At 39.0% G+C, this 17,251-nt stretch overlaps 1 protein-coding gene across 1 annotated transcript; it reads left to right on the forward strand.

Annotated features, from left to right (window-relative positions):
- Positions 1–9: 9 nt before the first annotated feature.
- LOC131786128 (uncharacterized) lies at positions 10–16,066 on the forward strand. The gene is made up of 22 exons (XM_059103122.2): positions 10–239; positions 685–766; positions 1,998–2,151; positions 2,556–2,658; positions 3,650–3,788; positions 4,094–4,297; positions 4,879–5,003; positions 5,560–5,701; positions 6,147–6,257; positions 6,617–6,652; positions 7,379–8,038; positions 8,347–8,669; positions 9,772–9,916; positions 10,216–10,437; positions 10,812–11,024; positions 11,783–11,895; positions 12,723–12,870; positions 13,005–13,604; positions 13,947–14,096; positions 14,396–14,686; positions 15,234–15,391; positions 15,510–16,066. The coding sequence occupies exons 2-22, from the start codon at positions 709–711 to the stop codon at positions 15,720–15,722; spliced, it is 4,308 nt and encodes a 1,435-aa protein (XP_058959105.2). The 5' UTR covers positions 10–239; positions 685–708; the 3' UTR covers positions 15,723–16,066.
- Positions 16,067–17,251: the final 1,185 nt, after the last annotated feature.

Genomic DNA, 17,251 nt, shown 5'->3' on the forward strand with positions numbered 1-17,251 from the left:
TATTTACGAATCGGCTTCATCTTTATTCGTTCCAAACAAAATCAGGAAATTCGAAAGTCTGAGTAGAATAACTTAAAAAATAAGCGACAAAAATTTACGAAAAGCACGTAGGCTTGAAATGAGCCGTAAAATCGCTAGATTGATAGCAGCGGTGTTCAAATGTGATATTCAATCGTGTAAACTTCAACAAAGCGTCTCTCAATGGAATTGAACAATGAAGAACACGGGATTTATTTGAGGTAAGAGACTGCTTCATGAATCCATCTTTTGTCCTGATCGGTGTCACGGACTGTTTGACTAGTACTGGAAAGTTTAGGGGGAAAACCTGACTGTTATTGTTGCAAAAAAATATTACACTATATAAGTTGACCTCTCACCAACCAATGGCAAACATCTTCCTAAAGAAACTAATTTGAAGATTGGATCTGGTGCTAATATACTCTAATATACATTTATGGTTAGCATAAACAAAATAAGAACATGTACTCTAAAATTTCATAATAAAGACTATGGCGCGAAATACCACGAAAATTTAATTAATGCTTAGCTTTCATTTTGCCCTGCAACCCTTTCTTAGAACATCCATTTATAAAATGCATGAAAATTGTTCAGTCTTTGCTATAATTGCCTAGGAAATTTTGTATTTTTTGGTGTTCATATTTATTTTTTCTGTGTATCCTATAGTTGCCCAAATGTGAAAAAAACAGGATGCAAAATTCTGTGGTGTTTTTTACTCTACCTCTGTTGTTAACTGGTCTCATAGCAGGTAGGTAACTGGTAAAACCTTTAAGGTGACTATATCAGATTAACTTATCTTGCAGTTCGAATCTTGCATTTGCAATCCAATAATTCACGTCTTTTTAATCATACAGTGCTATTTCCGCGCCTCCGACTCGGCAATCTTTTTACATGCCATTTTACGCCCAAGCAAAAATCCTGTTTCTCTCAAACAAGCCCCATGTTTTACATGTCAAGTAGAATTTGTGTGAACAAGTTGTAAGGTCACTTTTGACTTGGCTAAAATTAATCACCCACCGTTTCCACGATAGGGGGGCAGTCTCCTTTAAACAAAAAAAAACCAAAAAAAACCAACAGAAACAACATTAGCAACAACATTTAATAGTCTGAAACAAGCAAGGCAATATCCCCGCAGGAACATGTTTTTGATTCTCTATTCAAACAAAATGGACCCGCCCACAGTTATTTGTTTCAAATGATATACACCAGAGTTTTAGTTTGTATAACTGAATAACTAAGTGCAGAGCGGTTCGCTAACAATGAACAGAGGAGAGAAAATACTATGGGTCTATAAAAAGTCTTTACTTTTCACAATTGTTCTATGCTTAGCGTAGGTATATTGACGTATGGATGCACGCAGGAAGTTTTAAGAGCACGAGAGAAGCGAAAAGGTTGCTCGAGGAGAAGCCGGGAGCAACTCTAGCTTATTGTTAATGATGTTAGTCGTGTAGAGCTGGTACTTCAAGCTATGAAATAATGTTAAGATGACACTGAAATAAAACATATACTGTTATATTGTCATTCAGTCTACAATGGAAATATCATTCTTAATTACTCATCGGAATTCAATGCGAAAAAATAGCAAAAAAGTTGTACAAATTTGGTCTTGATTCTTTATCAGTCTATTCATTTCTGATCGAAACATCGAACAAAGGTTGAACGAATACAAAGGAAAAGAATATAACAGAAATGGCGCAATGAGAATTAATTAAAAGTCTAACGTATGCTACAACTTTGAATTCTCCAAATTATCACTCAAGATGCAACACGATGCATAGTAGGCTTATTAAATTTATTTACTCATCTCACTTATCAAAATTCTTTGATTACCGGATACCCAGATTACCTTCCGACATTATTGTATGCACATTTGTCCTCTTTCCTAGAACTTTTCTCGAGACAGCCCTATGAGGAAAGTGCGTCTTTTAAATTCCTCAATATAAATTATTGGGTATATCTCTTTACTCCTTTACTTTCAGGATCCAAAACTAAATATGAAGTTTATATATTCACTGGTAACAAGTTTGGAGCAGGAACAGATGCGCGAGTATTTATCACTCTGTTTGGTGAAAAGGGCCACTCGAAAGAGATAGAGCTTGAAAGTAAAGGACGGAACGACTTCGAAAAAGGACAGTAAGTTGCACTAATGATAAACTCGTCTTGTAAGAATGAAGAGGGTAAGTCTCTATAGTAACTGTAGTGGTGTAGCGGTGGTGGGTATTGCAAGATACAATTTGGTATGATCAGCTGAGTTGATGATGTCAATTGGCCACTGTAAAGAGCTTCTAAAGCTAACTATTCGAGTGTTAGCCCGTTGTCAAAGCGAATATTTAAGGCCCATCTTCAGAAACTGAAGTCTCAGGGCAAGCAACTTTGGGTTTAATATTTAGTGGACCTTTAAAATTCAGTAGAAAAATAGGTGAATCTACTAGTACTTTAATTTTGACACCACAAATTTAGCTTCAAGTGCGTCAAGAAATGAAATCTATAAACTTCTCAGATATCTCTGTGTCAGTAGTATTGGTGTCTATTTTCAGGAAGGATAAATTTGTCATTGAAACCAAGTACCTGGGGAAACTAAATGCTATCAACATAAGACACGACAACAGCTGGTTTGGATCTGGATGGTATTTAGACAAGGTAAAATTACTTACAGGCATGTGTACCATTTAAGGAGACAAATTTAGAGCACCTTTGTTGAGAGGTGTAAACCAAAAAACCAAAGTGGTCAAGAAGACCGATCAAAAGAAAGCAAAATAAAGCCATGATTCATTGAGAAGTGAGGTAAAAAAAAAAAAACCAACTGCTTTCAGGGCGGAAAAACTGATGCGAACGAGTCGCAATTGGTTGGTCGAGGGAAGGGTGTTGAATTTGAACACAATAACAGGGCAAAGGGAATAAAAAGCACTGGAGTTTGAGATTACTTTTTGAAAAGCAAAATGTTTCTAAAGTTAAATTTTATTGCTTCATTTTCAAAGAGAGAAGAGAAAGAGACCAATTGTATTGGTTCTTAGCACCACCTCATTCGGCAAATATCCTTCAATGTCTGTGTTGCCGGTCGGGATCTCCTTCTTTTAAAGCTGCGGTGTAATCGATCAAAAAGGAATTGGGGTTCCGACAGTCCACAATACGATAATACAACAATATAACGATGTTAAGGCCATTGCAAATTGATGAAAAATCAAGATAGGATGCAAGTTATGCTAACAGTTGATTTTTGCTGCCCCTTACGTAAAATTCCATTCTTAATCTTTACATTTTTCATATTTCTCATTTTTCATATTTCTCATTTTTCATATTTCTCATTTTTCATATTTCTCATTTTTCATATTTCTCATTTTTCTTTGCGCTTACGTACTTCTTCTTCAGCATCCATCCTACCTCCGGAAATCGAAATGGCTTCTGTCATATTATAATTGATGGAATTATTCGAATCACACTCCAATCGAATTAGTTTTTCTTATAATAATTAGAAATACCACGCAAATTTAAGTTACTAAATATTTCTGTTTAGTTTTCTTGACAATCGCTGCAACTACGGCTCAATTTATCCTTGCGGGGAACTAAACTTTTTCTCGTTCAACGCTTTCAGTAAATTTTAAACGTCTTTTATCCTTCCATACTTTACCAGGTGAAGATTAAAGGAAAGGATGGTTGTGTATATGAATTTGTAAGTCACAAGTGGTTGGCGTCTAACGTTGGAGATGGAAAGATATCTCGAGAGCTGAATGGCAAAAGCCGCTGCCCTACTTTAGATACTCCTACAAAAGGTACATGTCACAAAATATAGATAGGATTTCTACAGTTGGAAGAATGTATTGTCGCATTTTTGATAGCCCTCTCAAGCCATAGGGTGGAAAACATGCAGTGATAGAAGAGGGAAGGGTAAATTTCAAAAGAATCGCAAAGAATACCAAATAATAAACTGTTATGGCTCATTTTCAAAGTTTTAAATCCATGGTTAACTCCTCACGATGTTGTTAAATGCAAATTTAGATAAGCTGTCTCGTTTTCTTTAGCGGGATCATCAATGTATGGGTTAACTTTGTAACATTCTGTTATTAATTGGTTCCAGACTGTCAAGAAGCTCTTGGTATAACCCGAGGACTGATAAAGGATTCCCAGATTACAGCTTCTTCATCTTACGATGAACACCATCAACCTTACCATGCCCGTCTGAATAAAACCGTCAAAGGCTCCCGAGGTGGGTGGTGTTCGGCTTTTGCGGATGAGACAGAATTTCTTGAAATTGACTTGGGAAATAAGACGGGCATCTCAGGTAAGCTAATGTCTTCTCTTCTCCACTGTCGAGCTATACTGTTGTTGTTGTTGTTGTTATTGCTTAGGGTTGTAAGGACAAGTCTTCTTGTTGTTTGTTGAGGACGTTGTGATTCTCAACTCACAAGGGAGACCATCAAATACTGATCACTTATCTAAACAACGACCAAAAATTTGTATTATCGCTATGTACGAGCTCCGCTAATATTTGTGATAATACGTTTTAATAGAAATGATAGGGTTTCAACAAATTATTAGAAACTAGCTGTGGCATCCTTAAATTATCTATCTAAAGACTGCATATCTCGTTTAAGCCTCTCTTCGTTTAGGTTTAGATTGAGCGTCCTTTTTAACAGATTTGATTCCACACTGATAATTTCTACCATTCTGCTTGAACACTCATCCTTCCTTTAACCTGCCATATTTCTCCAACGACATCTTTAGTATTTGTTAAGCCTTAAATTCTATGGAATTGATCTCTTCCCAATTCATGTGTTACCTAGCTCAGCCTGTTCTCAGGGAAGTGGTCTCTGTAAGAAAATCACTTTTACTTCCCTCTCAAAACAATCTTTATTCAAATAGGTATTTCAACGCAAGGTCAGTCCATGTTTGACAACTGGGTAACTAGGTATGCCATGTCATACAGTACTAACGGCAAGCATTGGCTAATGGTGACGGAGGGACGCAAAAGAGACAGCAGTCCCAGAGTGAGTGCAAATATAACACATTTCAGTTTGAAGACGTCATATACTGATGAACAAAAACTAAAGATGAGGAAACCTAAGCTTTAAAATTGTACCTATACTCTCTATGAAAGTTTTCGCTTCCCACTCTTCATTTAGCCGCTCATGGATAATGGCTCAGTAACCTTGCCTATGCAGGTCAAACAGTGAGGGTGACAATGGTAAATCTTTTGTTAATAGAGACTTTAGTTACATCATAGTCTAGTACAACCCTTAGTTCAAATCAATCTAATTGGGGACAGGAGCTTCGATAACAGCCAGCTACTGATGGTCTACCGCACCTGCAACACCACTTACCGTCGCCTATTTAGCTTGAGAGCAGGTTCTTGTGTTTCCCTTTACAGCACAGCTGCCTCTAACATCATGGGCAATCGCTTATGAAAATAATTATTGAGACCTCCGGTTAAAAATATGAATTACGTATCACCCAAAACGTACGCCAGGAAAATTGTTTGCCATAACCAAACCTACATACTTCTCTTCTTAGAAATAACTGTTTTTTTTGTAACACTTTTTTCAGAACTTTACAGGTAACAAGGACCGTGACTCAGTAGTAACTCACTGGTTTCCAAGGTTCATAGCTCGGTATGTTCGTGTTCTTCCTTTGACTTGGAGTGGTCTAACCAACTGCATGAGGATTGAACTCTTTGGCTGCAGAAATGGTAAATATGCTTCTTATCTAACGATGGGACAATGCATCTCACTCATCACCCTCTTTTGATCATGGGGTTAATTTTGCGCATCCAAAACGGGCGGGTCGTCTAAAAGTATGCGTTACAGACTAAGAGTGAGGTCAGCAATTTTTATGGACCGATACAATGTCGAGGTTCTTATGGGACCGATACTGGGGGGTGAGGATTTTGGGAAGATCATATAGTTTTCAGGGGGGGAACGGAGGGGAGAGATCAGTCGTCGCCAATAGAGTATTAAGAGGGGGACAGTAGAGAACTGACTGCTAATTAACAGCCAATGAGGAGGGAACATACGAATATTGCAGAGCCTTATGGGGCAATCAGGTTCATTTTATCGTGACGCAACCAAAATCCTCAAGAGTTTGTAATCTCTTGAAGAAAAAGACATTGATTTTCCTCTTTTTGATTTCTCAAGTGACCGATGCCACTTTATCGGATGAGGAGAAGAAGGAGAAAAACGCAAAGGGAAATAAAGAGAGCAAATCACAAGGCAAAAATGACGATAGTGACAGCATGAAGATCAAAGGTAATGACTTTTTTAGATATTTTTTCAGATTGTATTTATGTGCTTGTCGGCTAGTTGTTTAGCCTTCACTATAAAGCCAATTAGAAGGCTCATAGAGACACAAATACTGTCAAATTAAATATAAACGTGTTTCTGTAATATGTCACTATCTAAGTAACACACGATGTAAGGAGACAATTCAAACTGCACAAAACGGCAGAATGTTTTAATTCCGTGAAATCTCTCGGTTAGACAAAAGAAAACTTGAAAACAGCAACGACCGCAAAAAATTTTCTTTTAAATTATCCAAAAGCTGCAGTTCTGTCGCTAATATGTTAATAGCTTTCCCCTGATTCTGGTGATAACTGCTTGCTTTTCAGGAAAACTAAGTGAGGAGGATCTTAGCATTATGTCCAGTAAGTACTAAATACTAACGCTGGCGCATCTGCATTGGAAAATTACTACTCGGTTATTTCAAATTTTTGTTTGTCAACCGGATTAACCAAATTCGGGAAGAGAAAAGAAAAATCATAAGGCAGCGTCGCAAACGTCCACGATAACGAGTCTAATGAATGTCATGTTAGAAAGAAATTCATTTAGCAAAGAGGTAAATTGCCGGCTCATGTGTTGTCAGTTGAATCAAACAGATCAGAGCAAAAAATGGCCTTTACTTAATACAGTGAATGAAGGAATTTTCTCTTAGAGGTGTACCGAATGCTGTATCCATCCAGGGGTTACGCCAGCCCATAGCACCGTAGGCCTGAGCCGACAATATTTTTTTCACTCGTTTGAAGTAGAGACCATGACTCTAACAAACCTTGAGACAAAATCTTAACTTTCTTCACTACATACTTTCAAGTTCTTAAATATCAAAGACGAAGCAAGAATAAGTTTCGTAACGTTAGAAGACTAGGTTAGCTCGGTCCCAGATCTCTAAAAATGCCTACAACAAGTCAAAAAGCATCTTACACCCTTGCCATCGGCCAATTTGCTGAATCTAATCGGTCCCATCCGGAACTATCATATGACTCGATAATTCATGTAACGAGAGCTTTATGGAGAGCTTTTGTTGTTTTTTACAACAACATCTTATGGAGTGGATTTTCCCAGTGATATTGGTTTCAAATATCATTTTTTTTCAGCAATTGAAAAAGCAGTTGTCTACCTCCGTTTTGAATACATCTTAAAGGCCAACATCATAGTGGACGAATCTCAGTTTCATAATGACGCTAAAATTGTGAACTTCGCAAGAACAGCTCAGTTCAGTGAAAGATGTGGTAATGGCGTTGATCTCAACGGAGGAGACATATTACTAAATGGACCTTCTTTTCAGCAAAAACCACGTGTAGCCGTAACGATTGCAGCGTGGATAAAGCTATTCTCAGTCGAGGGAACAAACTCTTTGTTTGACACAATAGGTGGAGTTAATTCGACACACGATAATGGTCAGTACCATTTGGAAATCGACAACGGCTCGGTCAGATGGTTTCACAGGAATGAACGTAATCAAATAATTTTCAACGTTACGTCAGAAGTAATCGTTCCTTCTCACGTATGGACGCATGTTGCGTGCACCTACGATGCTAAATTAGGCCAAGCAGATATCTACGTTAACGCCAAGTTTATCCTGAGAGGGGATGGCTCGGGAGAATTGTCACAAGATTGGCAAGAGAAAGCTGGGATCGGTGAACACAAAGGAGAGAGACTCTTCGACGGGCAAATTGATGAATTTTATATGTCAAATGAAGCTTTGAGTCAGGAAGAAATTAAAAAATTGATGCAGAGATGTGAATTTGAAAAAGGTATGTACGACAACTTATTCGAGGAGAAAATAAACGTTTATTAAAGCTCGTCCAAGCCTGGTGTTGAATGCAAGTCCTCTTCTCGGAAGAAACAAAACAAGCATCGCCACATCTATCCTCTATCTTTCATAGGTCTCGTTTGTACTCCCTAAGTAACAGTAAAGTCACTCGAAGAAACCCTGAAAAAATACAAATTAAAAAAGTATGATAAAAAATCATTTTTTTCATCATTGTTAAAGAGTACAGCCTCTTTGAGACCCTTTCAGAAGAGAACCTCTTTAGCAACCTATTTCATACCGTCTTTGCAGAATGCTTTTCACCGCTAGGAATGGAAGACATGAAAATAAGAGACGGTCAAATTACTGCCTCCTCGACATATCATCTCCATAAGCCGTATTACGGCCGCTTGAATCTTGTTTCATTTTACGACGATCCTCAGAGGACAGCCTGGTGTGCAGATGAGGATGACAAAGAACCCTATCTGACAGTGGATCTCAGAGAAGAGAAGACGTTATCGGGCGTGGCTTTACAGGGTGCCTCTCTTGCTGACAATTACGTCACAAGCTTCAAACTCTGTTATAGTCAGAATGGAAGGACATTTCAGTGCGTAACTGAGGATTTAACGGGCGAAGTATGACCATGTTTTGATTTTGAAATTGCAAATTCGGAAATTTCATCGGAAATCTAAGGGGGAGTGATTAAAACTTGGTTGGAAGAGTGGGCAACTAAGAAAACAGAAATAACGTATGAAAAAGAAATTCTTCCCACAGTGGTAACCGAGATGCTCGACAGGGAAATAGTGAGTTAGATTTACTAGCGCAAAAAATCAAAACTTTGCCGGTAAGATAAATAGAGAATAATACATGGGCGCGCGTAGATATGGAATTTCTCTTCAAGTGTTCAACTCGATGGCTCACGAGTGAGTGCAGCGAACGAGTGAGATGTCGAGTTGAACACGAGAAGAATAATTCCATATCTACAAGCAACCATATATTATTTTGTTTATCAAATAAACACAACAGCCCTTTGCTGACAATGAATAGTCAACTTTACTAATGAATGAAAATAAAAGGATTTACAATCCCAGAATACAAATCGTAAAGTGCGTTGGCGCTAAACGGCTCAACATGAAAAAGTGCATGAACACTACAAAAACAAACCATAGGCATGATTTTTAATATTCAAAATTCTCATTTATTGACTTGGTATTTACCAACAGAAGAAATCTTTCAGATACACGGTCAAAATCGGCCTGTAGCAAATCTTCCAGTTTTCGTTTTCGTTCTCAGCCGTAAGAATGCCATTACCAAAGCCACTGAATACGCAACTTTCGGTTTTTCTTTCCGTATTTTGAATTTCTTCCCTTTCTAGGAAAGTTTGAATGTCATTATCTGTAAGGGAAAGGCAAAGGGGCCTGAGGGCTGTTAAGATGACCAAGAGGATAACCAGTGTATCTAAGTCTAGGTCATGGTTGACTTGAGTTTCAATAATAATAAATTACTTTAAGACTTTCACATTTATATTTCTCTCATTTCCAAACTTATCCAATAGAGCTATCTGCTACATCTGCTAATCGCTCTTTTTCCAGAGTGACATGACTTTTCTTCAAACCAGAAGCGTATGCACGTTGGTATGGTAAATATAACATAGGAGAAAATCTATAAAGTACTACTTACGCCTATTTAGTGCGTCAATTTAAATAACTAAGTTATCATTGTGTTTCATCGATCCAGTCATTGCAGGGAAGTGACGACAAAGATTCTGTCAAGATTCACTGGTTACAAAGATTTTTCGACGGACGCTATATACGTATCTACCCTCTGTCGTGGTACGGAGATCATATTTGTATGAGAGTTGAGTTATACGGCTGCATTCCAGGTAAATCTGTTAATTCATTACGTTTTCAAGGATTTGGTGTCGATAATGTGTATTACTTCTATGATATGAGATTTATATTTTGAAGTGTGAAGCAGTTGAAGATTCATTAGAACTGTTTCCAACCGCCTTAAGTCCGTTTTCTCCGGAGATGTTGTGTCTCGGGTCAAATCGCGAACGCATGGCATTCTGAATTGATTACCTATTTTACCCGTAACTGAAGATTTTTCAGGTCCAGGGAGACGGGCTAGACGGACATGGACTGATTAAAATTATTTTTCACCTGATCTTGATTTTTGCAGGATTGCTGTCTGATACAGTTCAAGCGGATTCTTCTGCCATAGAGATCGTAAATCCACTCACTTCGTGGTCAAATTTTGGCGATTGCAGTGTGAGTTGTGGAAAAGGAACGAAGAAAAGGGTTGTAAAATGCCAACCCAAAGGAAACGAACGAAATCAAAACTGTCCACCTGGAACAGAGTCTTACACGGAGAAAGTGCCATGTACCAGACCAAGCTGCCCAGGTAAAATCCAATTGTGGGAAATTTCCACAAATATACCAACTCAGTAGACCTATGTTGCTTCAACACTATTACATCGTCGATTTCGTATTGAAAAGCAAAAAAATGCGCAAAATCCTAATCTTTTCCTAATTTGGTGGTCAAGACACGCCTTAACCAACTACGAGCCACCTTAATTTAGGATGTTGCTCACTATATTCCTACCCTATCTTAATTCAACAGGTTTTTTTTTTCATGGTCGATTCATCTTCCAGCTGCTGTGGTTAGCTCATGTATTATGTTACGTGTTTGCATATGAAACAGTGTTTCAGGAATGAGGTCGAAAATGCTTATTTTTTACAATAACCAGTGCTCTTTTGATTTACTTGTTATGAAAGAATGTTTTTCACCAATGGGAATGTCAAATGGTACCATCATGGACCACGAGATTTCTGGTTCATCCACAATAGACAAGGCACACCCTGCCTTCTACGCACGCGTAATAACTGCTCGTAACGAGCGTGTGTCTACAAGAGGGAGCTGGTGCGCAAAACTGGCTGATAAGGAGCAATTTCTAGAGATTGATCTCAAAAAGCCAAGAAAAGTCACAGGTCAGTCGTGGATGGTAACATTCCCGATAATAACAAGATTAGTTGTAACACTTGTATACTGTTGCATAGTTTTATCACATATATTTCAGTACACCTTTTGTCAATGTCATTTTTGTCGTTTCTGATATGATTTGTTTCTTCCTGAGCTAGTCAAGACAAAAACAAATAAGAGAGAGATATAGCTTTTCCTCTTCATGTTTTTCTTGCTTGTAACGCATCAATTTTACTCGTTATGTATGCTGCTTGTAAAAGTAAGTTTCTAGAAGTTTTTTAGATTGTTGACATGCATACACAAACGTTCTATACAGTCATACCAAGGAACTTTCTAGAACAGCTGTTATGTTGTGTAGTTATTAAGTAATGCTGCCAAATAGTTGTGTTGTAAGCTTCCGGAATATTCTCGCATACTACTCAGTCGTGTAGAACTAGTTGTTGTTGTTGTTGTCGGGAGTGACCGACTGTCTGGAAATCTATACCAAGAGAGAGAGAGAGAGAGCTACTGAGGAAGGAGATTGTGAGATTGGAGAGAACTGTGAGATTGGGTCAGTGGTGAGCTTCGTTGTAGTCTATAGTGGGCTTCAGTACGTTTATTAATGATAATTACTGCATTGTCTAGAGGAGTCGCTTCTTAATAAGAATATTACACGTAGTTTACTGAAGTGGTTGGATTTGTAAGAGTATAGTGTTCTCTCTGTCAGTTAAAGTAACACTCTTGTGGGTAAACTTCTCATGAATTCTCATTTTCTCCTTTTGTTTAGGTATTGGAACACAAGGGCAAGTTAGTGACGACCGCTGGGTGGTGAGGTATGGAATCACTTACAGTGCAAACGGGTTAAAGTGGACAAACTACACAGAGGACAACAGACAAAAGGTATCAAGTAACTATTTCTCCTCCGCTTGTCTATTTATGTGTTGAAGTAAAATATTGTGTAATTTCGTCGATTGATACAAGTGGAGTTGCTCAAGGATAGCATCAACTGCAATTGCGATTTTAGGAAATGGAAAATTTTGAGCAAATTTTGTAAAACCAAAATATCCGCCATCGCTTCTTTGTCCAGAAGATGTGGATGTGACTGATGTATTTAGGACATTCGAATTTTCTCCCTACTTCAAGTCTTTCTGTGTGCCACTGAGCTGAAAGGCTGGACTAGGCTAAGGTGTTATAACCGTACTTCGAAGAACCGATTAAATAAGGAACGTGGAGAGGCGAGGAATTCCTCCCGTACCAAACTTTCAAAGAATCGTCTTCTTGATCAATTTAGCGGTAATCAAACTGTTGCGCAAGATATCTCGCAAATCCTGTTCAGGGGACAGCTATGTTTATCCATAAATATCGGTTAGCGCTTTATTGCAATGTTTGTATGCTATATAAATTGGTATCATACGCCTTATATTTCTTATTTTTTTGTACGCTATCGAATATTTCGTATGACTATTATCCAACGTTCTTTTACCAAGTGATGATTACGAGAAATTTCCACTCGGTATCAGTGAATTTGTGTAGCTTGCTAAGCAAATTTAACGTGAATTGACCAGTTTTTTTATGGGTATTTGAGGTAAAACGGTTTAAAGTAAACTTTTCAAAATTATTTTTAACAAACATCGGTTGGCAACCTTTCAATTAACAACAGGAACAACAGCCATTCTATCAGAGGATGATTTAAGTCCTTGAAATAACGAATTTTCTTAATTTCGCAGATTTTTGTCGGTAACGATGACAGCAAAACCATAGCAGTGCGTCACTTAAGACATCCAATCACAGCTCGTTACGTCAGAATACATCCATTGGCTTGGTATGGTGTACACATCTGCATGCGGGCGGAGCTTTATGGCTGTGATCACTTAGGTAGGTTTGTACTATGTTACATATGGATCTTTCTTCTCGCAATCTTATGACACTCATTGGTGCCGTAAATTTCAAACAAAAAATGTTGTCCAGTGATAGAGAAGTAATTTTGCGATTGTTTTGTTTGTTATAAGGTCAAAGCTTCAAGCCAGTAGAAGTGACCGATAACAGTGAATCGTCCTTCAAAGTCACGTACGAAACTAGTGCCTCCAAAGCTAATTCAAAGCTTCACTTGAAAGCGAAAGCGTCAGCCAAAGATAAACCTGCCACCCTGAAAATGGGAGCAGCACCAGAGGAACACGCTGGCGGGAAAGCAACGATGTTTCCCACTTTAGTAATAAGTAAGTCCAGAGAAAACGCAGCTCAGTTCAATAAATACGCTCCACGTCCTTACCATGTTCAAGCACACAGCTCCAATGAAGTAAATCAAAACAGTTATCATCCTGTCACAAGATTACCTACACAGCCTAAGGCGCAACCAGAGCTTCCACTTACTTTCAGCAATACCACTAAACAAGCAGACGTCTTGAACAAGCAACAGGCCAACGATCTTCAAAGCAGCAAAACGAGTACCATTCATAATCATGGACAGTTTGATTGGGGTGCATTCAGCAAATGTAGCGTGACCTGTGGATCAGGGGTCAGAAAACGATACCGGAGGTGCAATGTTGAGCAATGCACGGCTCCGGGAATGGAGACTCAGGTTATCCCTTGCATAAGTGCCACTTGTTCGGGTATGTATCAATTCTCGCGGATAAGAATTGCCCACTTAAGAACTGTGAATTGAAAAAATAATTAGGGAGTTAAAAATTGGAGCTAGTAGAGCTAAAAAAAAAAGGGAAGATCTACAGAAAGGAATGGATCAAAGGGAAAAGTGAAGGATAGTTGAACAGCTGCCTGGCACAACGCATATCTTGTAATCGTCTCATGAATGGCTAAAATCTTTACTCGGCCCAGATCGCAGTCGATTACTTTAATTAGAAAAATGTTCCATTTTCAATGCATCAAATCAATTTTCTAAAGGTGCCCGACCTTAGGCATATCTTAATTTAACATTTCTCTGCGTATTTACCCAGCTGACGCTTTCAGTTGGTCTCCTTACTCGGCGTGCTCTGTAACGTGTGGTATTGGCAAAAGAACTCGGTCCCGAATGTGTGATGGGGTGGCCTGTCCCAGATCAGGCCAAGAATTTGAGACCATCTCATGTTTTCGACCAGGGTGTCCAGGTAAGTTCTAATGTTCTTTTTTGTCATTTGTTCCACGCTCGTGACAATTAAAGCAATTAAAGCGTGCGATTAAAGCGGAGGCAGAATGGGCTCATCTTGCCCTCGGGTAGCCAATTAACCAGAATCACGGGCACTGGAAGCGACATAATCAAAAGATTATACTGCGGTTACGAATGTCTCGAGGAAGTGACCTCACAAGTTGGGGTTCCATGTAGGTTAACTGAAGAAAAGATTGCAACTCTAAGGTGAAATTATCGTTCTAAAAACAGATGTTCAATCCTTCTATGTTATCCTTGTAGTGTTACATTTAGGGTTCGAGAAGTGGGAAAACCAAGTGGTTCTGGACGAGTCCGACAAGGGTAATAACGCCTTCTTGGACAAGGGTGCGTTCATTGCTCCACACAGAGGAGTTTGTGGACACTATGCAAGCCTTGGAAAGTCAGGTAATATACTCCTGGAAGATAAAACCTTCAGAGGCAAACCGAGCACTGGCATCACCGTTGCATCTTGGGTAAACCTAGTGGGAACTTCTCTTGGATTTCATTCTATCTTTAGCACAGCTCAGGTGATGAACATTGGGCAAATCATGGGTAAGATATTTTTTTCGTACTTTAGAGGCTCTGAAATTGAAGCATATGATTATAAATATAGCGCGGGCAAACTATTTAAGCGACTTGACACATGTGCCCTAAGCAATCCCATTGGCTCTCAAAGACGATGCCCATATAAACAATTTAATCTGTGAGTTCACTCCCTACTCTTGGCTTAGTCTTTCTGTTTTAAGTTCTTTCCTTCAGTTGCGCAATGACACATCAAAAAACAAAGCCGTCTGTTTCTTTTTCCCAGGCAAGCCTTGACTTGATTATTCGTGCCCAAATAATTTCTAACGTGGACGTTACAAAGTCCCGGTGAAAAACTAAGTGACAATCCATCAAATACTTTACAAATGAAAGCGTTAATAACCAATCAAAGAAGATAATTCCTTTTAATAAAAAAAAAAGAACGCTACTCTTTCCCCTGCCATTGCAATTAATTGTTACAGAGGAAATGAGGCATACAGCAGAGGAGACGCCCGATGTAAAGTCTAAAAACTTAAAAAGGTATTTCTCGCCTTAATTTTCCATTTATTTTGGACAGGAGGATATCATTTTGAAGTTGATGACGGTAAGGTTCGCTGGTTTCATCGAAACCGCTTTCAGAATCCAGTATTCAGTGTTATCACTGATAACATTGTCAAGCCTGATGTTTGGACACATTTGATTGGCTCCTACAACAGCACCTCTGGAGAAGCCAAGGTATCAGTATTTTTCATTCATTCAAAGTTTTCTAACGAAATTTTATTACCACAAGCCTTGATCCTTGATCCAACGAAAGCACGATTTAATAAATATTCGATATGTATATTTTCCACAGGTGTACGTAAACGGCGCTTTGCGTGGTTCCTCGCGAGGTTATGGGGCTCTTGACGACTTTTGGGGTTACAAAGCATGTGTAGGGAGCTTTGACCTGGGAGGAAGATATCTTCAAGGCTTTGTCGACGATTTTTACATATTCAATTATGCAGTAGAACCTGGTCAGATCAAAGACCTTCTGCGAATCAAATGCCCTAAAAGAGCAGCAAGCTGACCAAAACTTCGTTGAGTTCATGCGGGCGAAAGATGGTCGAGTGCAAGGCAAATGGTGCACGAGCTAGCGAAAAAATTCGCTCCTAATGACATCTTGCCACTCGATACTAACGTTCTAAACATTATGAACGGCTTTCTAAGTCATATCCGCGAGACAAAAGAAACTAGCAAGATTTACAAAAATACTCCAACAGAGATGGATGGAAGTTCCGCGGAACACTTTTATAAAATAAATCTATAGCAAATTTCGAAGAATACCTCGCTAAAGTCGTGTTTTTATTTCATAGTTAGTCGCCTCCAGCTTAGCAGAGAAAGCGAACTAATGAACAAATGAATCGACATACTGGGTATTACCAACTTACCATAATAAATTCCATTTTACTAGCTGAGTTTATGATTAAGTTCAAACAGTTCAAAACGTGAGGCGCTTTCCTCTTTGAAATAATAAAAATATAAAAAATTTCATGTGTTCGCTATATATTTTTTTACTGCTCGGTATCGTCAGAGGAGCTGCCTGATTCGTGTAACCGATGGCTAAATTCCCTACTGAGGACTATGTCGACTTAAAAACCCTGAGAGGGACTAAAATGGGAGTCCATTGCCAGGTTTCCAGATGATACAGCCCCGGGTGATCTTTTAGATGTAATACTCTGTAAAAAACGGAATGGAGAATTTGCTGTATAAGGGGGACTTGACTGGCTTTCAACGTCGCACCAGCCAGCGTTCGAACCGCCGCAGTGGCTGCGCATCGCAACCCAGCCAGTCGATGGGGATGATAGAGGCTCCATTTTGGACGACTTGGAATCTTAATCGCTATGGTCTAAATACAATGGGGACCCTCACTAGAACTTGAATCAGAGTACCTTTTTAGGTTTCTTCTTGGTGAAGCTGGAAGCTCGCTGTGAGATGATACATCCTGTGATAGTTTTGAACGATATCGTGTGACGAAAGAGGAGGTTGGTTTAATTTCAATTCTATGTGAACTTACTTGAAGATCGCCAGGGTAGCAGAGTGCTGTAACTCTCACCACACTGAGGCAAATCTGCAACACAGAGTCTGTAGTTGTGGAAGGAATCGGAGAGTCAAGAAACGTGTCTCTGCTCATTGAGTTGGCCGAGAAGAGCGCTTTGTCATTTCCCTCCACTATTGAAAATTCCTCTTAAGCATTTTAACCGATGTCTTTCTCAGTTGCCGCTGAAAGAGATAGAAACTTCTCACTCGTAAACGAATGCGCGTGCATGCCCACGTCGAGCAATTAGAATAAAACCAACCGAAAAAGTAGACTTTCTCGTACAAATATGTCAGAAATGAACGGTGAGAGAGCTCTTGAAGTTCTCATACGAAAGACTCGCCGGTTTGTTCGGCAATACAAGCTACTCAAACTTCGCCACACAAACTTTTTTTCAGGCTTCGGACTTTTATCGGGTGCAATTCGTTTTTGGCGGAAATTAATTGTCGAAGAGCAGAATCACGGCGGAAAGTCTGTGAAGCTTATAGCTGATGAAGACAGATACGTCCTTCTTCTCTTTC

The sequence above is a fragment of the Pocillopora verrucosa genome, chromosome 1, assembly GCF_036669915.1.
Source record: "Pocillopora verrucosa isolate sample1 chromosome 1, ASM3666991v2, whole genome shotgun sequence".
In the NCBI taxonomy this organism is placed as follows: Eukaryota; Metazoa; Cnidaria; class Anthozoa; order Scleractinia; family Pocilloporidae; genus Pocillopora; species Pocillopora verrucosa.

What these genes read in the sequence shown, in the direction of transcription:
- LOC131786128 (XM_059103122.2), top strand. Translation starts at nt 709, where the DNA reads ATGCAAAATTCTGTGGTGTTTTTTACTCTACCTCTGTTGTTAACTGGT. An exon ending in CTGAGGATTTAACGGGCGAA is followed by an intron (nt 8,670 to 9,771) that starts GTATGACCATGT and finishes TCATCGATCCAG; the next exon opens with TCATTGCAGGGAAGTGACGA. An exon ending in CATAAGTGCCACTTGTTCGG is followed by an intron (nt 13,605 to 13,946) that starts GTATGTATCAAT and finishes GTATTTACCCAG; the next exon opens with CTGACGCTTTCAGTTGGTCT.